Genomic DNA, 8593 nt, shown 5'->3' on the forward strand with positions numbered 1-8593 from the left:
TTTTTTTTTTAAAGTCTAATTTTGATGATTTATACACCATTGGATTCCTCACGAACTCTATAATAAAGTATATTTTTCAAGATTTAACAGTATCTTAGTTGATATTGTGATTTTAATTGATAATTTATATTATGAATTTCATCATAAACATAAGAAAACATGGAATTTTTTTATTTATGAATTCGATCATATGTACTAAATTTGGTAGAGGAATGTGACAAATCGGGTTATAATTTTAAATTTTTGATCAAGATTAGAGTACGGGTGCTATGAGATATTATTCTCACCATCTTGTCGTATGAAAAAAAACATCATCGGGAATTTGATAAAAGTTACTTCACCTATCATTTTATGATTAAAGCATGCGCTATCTTTTTTTCATTGTGATGGATTTTGGATCACGTATATTTGAGGTTTTGGCATGTAATGGTTATACTTAATGGTGGTACTAATTTTCCTTCAATTTTTATGTTTTTGTTTGTCTTATGGCATTTATATCTCTTATTTCATAAAACAGTTTTGCAAATTACGTCTGTTAACTACCTATTTGTTTCTCTAAATAAATTAAAGTTCTTGATTGCAAATGGAGGTTATGTGTTCTTCAAACTTATGGTCCATCTTTTGATCTTTCATAGCTCATAGTTCGTGAGAGTTGCTGACCTCAGATGTTTTTACAGATCACGCTTTACGTTACAAATTGTGCTAACGAAAAGCATAAAAATATAATTTTATTATTTTTTAAATTATTAAATTTATATCCACTTCTTGCTCTAACTAATTTCTCTTCTTCTTCTCTTTCTATCCTACTTGTCCGTTGCTTGTCCACTGTACTCGCTTGATCGCCGTCGCTCCTCCACCGCTCTATCACCATCGTACTTGTGTCGCTCGTTGTCGCCACACCTGCACTGCCTGTTGTTGTTGCACCTGCACTACTCGACCGTTGCTCTTGCATCGCTAGATCATCATCGCACCTGCACCACACGCTCATTGCACTTGTTCGACTATTGCACCTACTTGCCCATTGCTCGCCCGCCGCATAATTGGGCACATTCGTTGTGGCACTAGTGGAGGTTGGTGGGTTAATTCTGAAGTGGAGACGCACAAGCAACAAGTTTCTTTGATGACGACGAGATCACTGTTGGCTAGGGCGATAGGAGAGTAGGGTATGACGAGCAAGCTGGGTTCGGTGCGATGGTGGCAAGCGGTGTAAGTGTAACGGTCGAGCAATGTAGAAGCAACAACGATCAAGCGAGTCCGCTACAATGATGGCGAGTAGTGTAGGAGATGCAACAATTGAATAGTGCAAGAGTGGTAACGGTCAAGTGGGTCCAGTGCAACGGGGTCGAGCAATGCAGGAGAGGTAGCGGTTGAGCAATGTAGGTCGAGTGGGTGCGGTGGGTGAACGACGAGAAGTAGGTCGGAAAGAGGAGAAGAAGAGAAATCGATTAAAGAATATAAATTTAATAATTAAAAAATTATTTTTTTATTATTTTTATTCGTGCTTTTTTTGCTTGTGATAAAACGTATATTTTTTCCCGTGGACGAAGTTAATGACGTAAGAAGAACTGAGGTTAAATGTTTTACCTTTGTTAATAAAGTAAGACCCAAATTTTATTTTTTAAAATATAGGGACTGAAATACTGTTTATAGTTAACATATAATCTATAATCACTCTCAACTTTGCATATGTTTTATCCGAAGGTACTTTGAGCTCGAGTTTGACTATGAGTTTATCTTAGTTACAATAGATTTGAATTAAATGGGTTAGAGTACTTGTATCATTATCATATTTAAATATCAATTCAATCTAAAATCTTACAAAGGTATACTCTCGAGTTATCTTTTTTTTTTCCCCCCGCACATACATAAATATCACTAATATCTTCGTTTATTCATGTGAATTCATTCTTCTCTTTATCTTTAAGAATTCAAATTTAATACATATCTTTTATGGTGTTACTAGGTGGTTCATTAATTTGTCTATCCATCTGGTATAGCTTATCTTAATTTAATTAAATCATACCTTAACTTTGATTACCAAGCCTAATCTTAGGTCCATCACTCTCTCTCTCTCTCATTTTAGCTATTTAAATATATTTATCTATATGACTCTTATACCATATCAAAACCTAGCAATGATGAATTTGAGTCAGATTCATATATATCAGATTAAATATCAATTAAATCCAAAAGCATATAACCTGACTCTTTCAGATAATATGAGATTATTATATATATATATTATATATTATCTCAGAGATATAAATATTTCTTAGAAGAATAGTTAAAACAAATTAGATCCCTGCAAATCTAGGCTTGCCTCGTTTGACTCGGTCTTCAATCCTTAACACAAGTCAAGATTAGTTTGAATGGGAAGATTCCTCGTGCTTGCTATCTATTTCGGAACAAATGTTTATGTTGATGGAGTTAAAAGACTCGCATTAGTAGAAATGATGGGTCCAAGTAATGCTTGTTTAAGAAGCAGTCTTCCATATCATAACTACGTAGGCATGCGTGCCCGCTGAATCCAAACCATGTGAACACAGGTGACCACACTTCATATCAGAGCAATATATTTGAGTAAGACCTGTCTTCTGGTAAGGACTTGAAAACTGGCCTTACCTGCCACAATAATATGGTTGGTTGAATGTTACAATAATATGGTGGGTTGAAGGTGCCGATCAGTCTGGTTGACGAAAATCTTATCAGATCATAGTAAAACCCCAAGATATTTTCTTATAATTTTGAATGATAATAGCATTATGATGCTAATATGTAACATTCATAATTTTTTTAATTATTTTAATGCATGATTCCAGCACATTTGAAGAGGGGAGTGACCTTCTCACATTTCTTCGCTCATGCTTTCTAACCTGAGGGGTGAATTTTCTATTCATTTTATTTAGCAATATATATATGTAAAAAAGGAAGGATTAAAGGGATTTTTATTTTTCTTTTTGGCTTGTGAAGAGAGAGTATGACAACCCTTAATATAGATATACGTAGTTCTAACACCATGAAGCCGTTTGCGGCACCCAATATGACAAGCCATTGTGATCTTAATTAGAATCCTAACGATCAAATAAAGAGAACATTCTTAAGATATGGATCATTTTCTCGAGTCCACCACGGCATGCTTTTGTCAACAGCCACCTGTTCAGACCGACGCTCGCTTTAGGTTTGATGTTTTTCTTGTCCTAATTGATCTAAATTTCCAACTTTCGAACCTAACCATGCAACGACTACGCGGAAGTCGCAAGTGGGCGGGAGTTTCCTGCACAACAATCCAAATAAAGCAGAAACTTCGCCCTTCTTATATCAGATATAATAATGTCAGGGCATCAGATCCTATAATGTGAATCATGGATTGCTCGGAGTTTGACTTCTTCGGTCATTAAAAATGCTCGGTGTAATCTTGCCGTCACCGAAGCTGAGGTATGCATATTTAACATCAAGTTCATCGTCTTTGCAGGAGCAGGGATCTGTTTCATCACTCCAGCTAATGAGTAGATCGAGAGAAATGATCCTCTCCATCCTGCTGACACTTGCAGCAGCAGTGCATACAGCATCCCAAAACTGCTCCGGGAAGTGCGGCCAAGTTGTCATCCCATACCCCTTCGGCATCGAGCCCGGTTGCTTTAGAGATGGATTTGCAATCACCTGCAACCAGTCGACCGGCGGCCCTCCGAGAGCGTTCCTCGGCGCAAGCGACATCGAAGTGACCGAGATTTCGCTGCCGCAAGGCCAGGTTCGCGTGCAGGTTCCCGTCGCTTGGCAGTGCTACAACGAGTCCGGAACCGAGAGCATCAACTTGCCGGAAATAAACTACAACATCAATGGAGTCTACAAGATTTCCAACGATCGCAACAAGTTCACCATCATCGGCTGCAACTCCTTGGTGTACCTTCAAAGCGAGAAGGACGGTAGCGGTTCCTATCCCTTCCACTATTACGTCGGTTGCTTATCGTACTGCAGAGACGTCACCAGCGTCATCAACGGGGCTTGCGACGGAATAGGATGTTGCCAGAGCAGCTTCCCTGCGAAACTCAGCGATAGTTCCTTTCTATTCAAAGACTATAGTCATAGCTCTATGTTGGATTTCAGTCCGTGTACTTATGCCTTCATTGTGGATCACGACTACTTCAGCTTCAGCGCTGCCAATCTAATGATGGATAAGAATTCATCCATGCCTTTGTGGCTGGACTGGGCCTTCCGAGCTGTCGCGACATGCGACGAAGCAGCGCGCTCTACAAATTATGCGTGTCGAAGTGAAAATAGTGCGTGCATCAACTCCAGGAATGACGCAGGCTATCTTTGTAATTGTTCACAAGGATACCAAGGCAATCCCTACATCGATAAAGGATGCCAAGGTTGACCCTTCACCCATTCTCTTTCTCAGTGACTGTTTGATAGAGAAGGAAGTAACGCTATTGTCGTGTAGCAGATATCGACGAGTGCACGCTTCCGGAGACGTACCCTTGCTATGGAGTTTGTACTAATCTTCCAGGGAGCTACCGATGTGCATGCCGGTCCGGCGAGCGTGGTAACCCATTAGCTGCGCCATGTATCCCCAACACCCCGTCTGCAGTGAAGGTGATCGCGGGTAATTTCTCTACTTTAATCCATTCCTAGCAAAAAGGCCATTCACTAGCTTGACTAACAATTGGCTTTGCTCGCTCACATATCTAGGCATCACCAGCGCCTTCCTCGCTGCGTTGGCTCTTATTTTGGTGCTCTTAGTGTTGCAAAAGAGAAGGCTCACAATGGAAAAGGAGAAACTTTCCAGAGAAAATTGTGACTGGATATTGTATGACAAAATGATGTCCAGACAAGTCCATAGGATGAGAATATTTTCACTGCAAGATCTCCAACGGGCGACAGACAACTTCCATGAGGATGGAGTCATTGGACGCGGAGGCCATGGCAGAGTCTACAAAGGGATCCTGGAGGACGACAGAGTGGTGGCCATCAAGAGGACTGTGGTGACTGACGAGAGACAAAGTGGAACAGCTTCCCAGTTCAGACAGAAGGAAGAATTTTTGAATGAAATAGGCATCCTTTCGCAGATCAACCACAAGAATGTAGTCAGACTGTTTGGCTGCTGTTTAGAGGAGGAGATTCCCATGCTGGTCTATGAATTCGTCCCCAACGGGACCCTTTCTGACTTCATCCACAAACAAGATTCAGGATCGGCCATCTCCTTGGACATCCGTCTAAAACTTGCAGCAGAATCGGCGGAAGCACTTGCTCATCTGCATTCATCCACGTCTCATACGGTCATTCATGGGGATGTGAAGTCAAGCAACATACTCCTCGACGAGAACAAGATGGCAAAAGTAGCCGACTTCGGCGCATCCACGCTTATGCTAACAGATGAAACCAAGACCGTAAGTTTCGTGCAGGGCACTCCCGGTTACGTAGACCCTGTTTACTGTGAAACAAGGAGGCTGACCAAGAAAACCGATGTCTTTAGCTTTGGAGTCGTTATCTTAGAACTGATGACCAGGAAGAAGGCGATCTGGGATGATGTGCCATTAGCATTGATGAGCAGGCAACATCTTCTGGACATTTTGGATGAGGAAGTTGTGGAAGAAGGAGGAAAGGATTTGCTGGGAAAAGTCGTTGACCTTGCGATTCAATGCGTTTGTCGTCAACAGGAAGAGAGGCCGACGATGAAGCGAGTGGCGGAGAAACTACAGAAGTTTAGAAAGTTGCTGCAGAAGAAGAGAGGGCAGAGCCGCAGTGTTGGCATGGCCAGCTTGCTCACTCGTGCAACAAATTCCTACACCGGCTATCAGAGATTGAGGGAGTCAGTGGTGCTCGAAGTTGGATCTTAGAGTTGAAGGTTGTTTGCCATTTTCCTTGCTCTACTTGTGTCATCCTGCATACGTGAAGCTTCTTTCAATGTGTTGTCCCGTACGTTATCTTTCAGCGACGATGGCGATGTTGCTCGCGGTTCAGTTTTTGTGCAGTCTACTGTCAGAAAATTATGATATACACACACAAAAAAAAAAAGGAGGAAAAGTTTATAACAAGACACAGTTATGATATACATGATACAAGATGATGGTTATGACATGACAAGATACCAAAAGACATGTTCTTTATCTTTATGGCGTATTTTTATTTTGTAGGATGTCATGAGATATTTTGTTATAAAATAAGATGATGACACTTTCATATAATATGAGTTGTAACTATATGAAAGTGTGATGTCCAGAAGATTGATAGATTTTCTATTTATGCTCTTCTTAATGAAATCTGATAAATATGTGGGCAATTAGTTAGAATCGTAAAGTCTTCTACATAAAAAATTTGCTGGTCTCCTGTGACTTGTTCTTAGGTCACCAAACTGTTGGGAAAAAAAATTAGAGAGAGTGCTGAATATGGGAAAGCGATAAATATCATAATCTTCTTATTTTTTTTTATATAAATTAGATAAGATATACTTTAATATAATTATATTATAAAATTTAATGGTATGGGTGAATAACAAAATACTAAGCAAATCACGAGATAAGATTTATGTGAAAAAAACCTTTTAACATAGAGAAAAAACTATGAAAAATCAGATTATATCTTCTACTATAGAATAATGAGATTACAAAATTTACTCTCTCTAGATTAATCATATCAGAAGATATCAAATATCATATAAAACATATATAAGTTTTAAAAAATTAGAAAAAAAAACCAAGTAGAAGAATAAATCTCAAAGATCTACTCTAAACAATTCAGAAAGTATGGTGTCTTGATTAACATATCATTAGAATCATGATAATAATATCTAATTTGACTAAGCAATCGTCAAATCTTTTTTCTCCCTAAACAAATGTTACTTTTTTTTTTTAATGTATGATATCCTATTTTTGTTTTTCTCGTTTAACCTTATATTATGTTGGGGTTAGAATTTTTCATTAACCCTATAGGTCCTATAACTCAAGTCATATGCTGTATCATCCAACTCAACACAAACATATCTGCTCTATTAGAAGAGGATATGGATGGTGCAATTGCATCTTACTATGTCAAATGCGCTTATTGGATACATTTGGCTTCCGGTTATGTTCGTTTGATTGGTTGGTGTCTCCTACACCATGTAATAACATTATTGTGTTGCTATCGCTATATCCATCAAGTGATGCCTGTATTTAAAGAACTTGGTGAGGCTTACCTCGAGGTTGCAAATCATGATATTATGATAACTTTGACTTTGCAGATGATTGTACTTTAAGATTTATTGGATGATCCCGCCTATGTTATGGATCTATGAGATTAATTAAAAACTAAATCCTAATCTAATGTGCGATTGGATTAGATTAGAAAAAAATAAAATAAAATCATAAGAAGAGAGATTTTCATTTAAAGAGAAATTTTTTTTGATACTTAATTATCAAATTCAAATCCGATTGCTATGATTTTCTGATATGTTGATCTAGACATCATGCTCTCCAAATTCATTGATGTAGATATTTGAGATTTCTTTTTTTACTTGATTTTTTCTTCTAGACTTCTTAAAACTTATCTGAGTGATTAATTTCATATAGTATTTGATATCCTCTAGTTAGTATAGAGAGAAAACTTTATAATCCCGTTATTCTAAAGTAGAAGATTTGATCGAAGGATTTTTTTTAATGTAAATTTTATCTCGTGATATGTTTATTATTTTGTTATTTATTTGATTGACCTGTGTATTATTAAATTATCTATAATCTTATATTTGAAGTTAAAATTATATACTATTGGGAAAAGAAATTGTCGATTACTTGGTTACGTATTCTTACAAAAAGAACTCAATAATTTATAGACTGTTTGACTGCATGACATTACACTTAAATAAAGAGGTCCATTGAATCTACTCCCTTGTAATGAATGATGTTTAGCTTTCATCAACAAGTCATTGCTAAATCATGCACGCTTTTCTTATTCTACAAGAAAGCTTTACCTCCAACGAAAGAGTTCTCTAAACATTAATCTCTAAAGGATCATAAATTGCCATATGTTAATATTTTGCAGTAACGCGATAGGTGAGTCAAATTTATTAGTCGAGTTATATAGCATCCAAAATGGCTTCAGAGTTGCCAAGTGTAGCTCTTTCCGTAATTTTGGAACACTACTGTATCCATCACTGATGAAAAGCTCCACAAATTCCTTCCCTTTATCAAAGGTGGTGTTCTTTTATGTAGCCAGTTGAATCTTCGACACTGACATCTGGATTCTCTTTCCCATGTTAAACTTCCCATGTTCGAATTCTCGCTGAAATATAAATTACTATCTACATATATTATATATCAATCGAACAGATGAGCCATATCAATTAAATGACTCATTAATTACCTGATTACTCTGGGTGTCACTCAATAGACGTGCACAGAACATTGCCAACTTAGTTCTTCTGCCATAACGGAATCTTTGATAGCAGATGCTGTTGAGGGAAATCCTATAATCTGTTAAAGGAAAATCCTTTCGTATAAATAGGATCCTATTAATATAAATCAGCTTCTTAACCTCGGTAGTGCGCTCGAGGAGGGCGAGTTCGAGAAGCCCGTCCATACGTACACCTATGCCGCTGCCTGCGGACACCTGCGTCGTT

At 37.9% G+C, this 8593-nt stretch overlaps 1 protein-coding gene across 1 annotated transcript; it reads left to right on the top strand.

Moving 5' to 3' along the window:
• Window positions 1–3376: 3376 nt before the first annotated feature.
• LOC135597234 (wall-associated receptor kinase 1-like) lies at window positions 3377–6095 on the top strand. The gene is made up of 3 exons (XM_065089931.1): window positions 3377–4370; window positions 4445–4603; window positions 4690–6095. Exons 1-3 carry the CDS (start codon window positions 3401–3403, stop codon window positions 5835–5837), a joined length of 2277 nt encoding a protein of 758 aa, XP_064946003.1. The 5' UTR covers window positions 3377–3400; the 3' UTR covers window positions 5838–6095.
• Window positions 6096–8593: the final 2498 nt, after the last annotated feature.

Source organism: Musa acuminata, chromosome BXJ1-2 (assembly GCF_036884655.1).
Source record: "Musa acuminata AAA Group cultivar baxijiao chromosome BXJ1-2, Cavendish_Baxijiao_AAA, whole genome shotgun sequence".
NCBI classification, from domain to species: domain Eukaryota; kingdom Viridiplantae; phylum Streptophyta; class Magnoliopsida; order Zingiberales; family Musaceae; genus Musa; species Musa acuminata.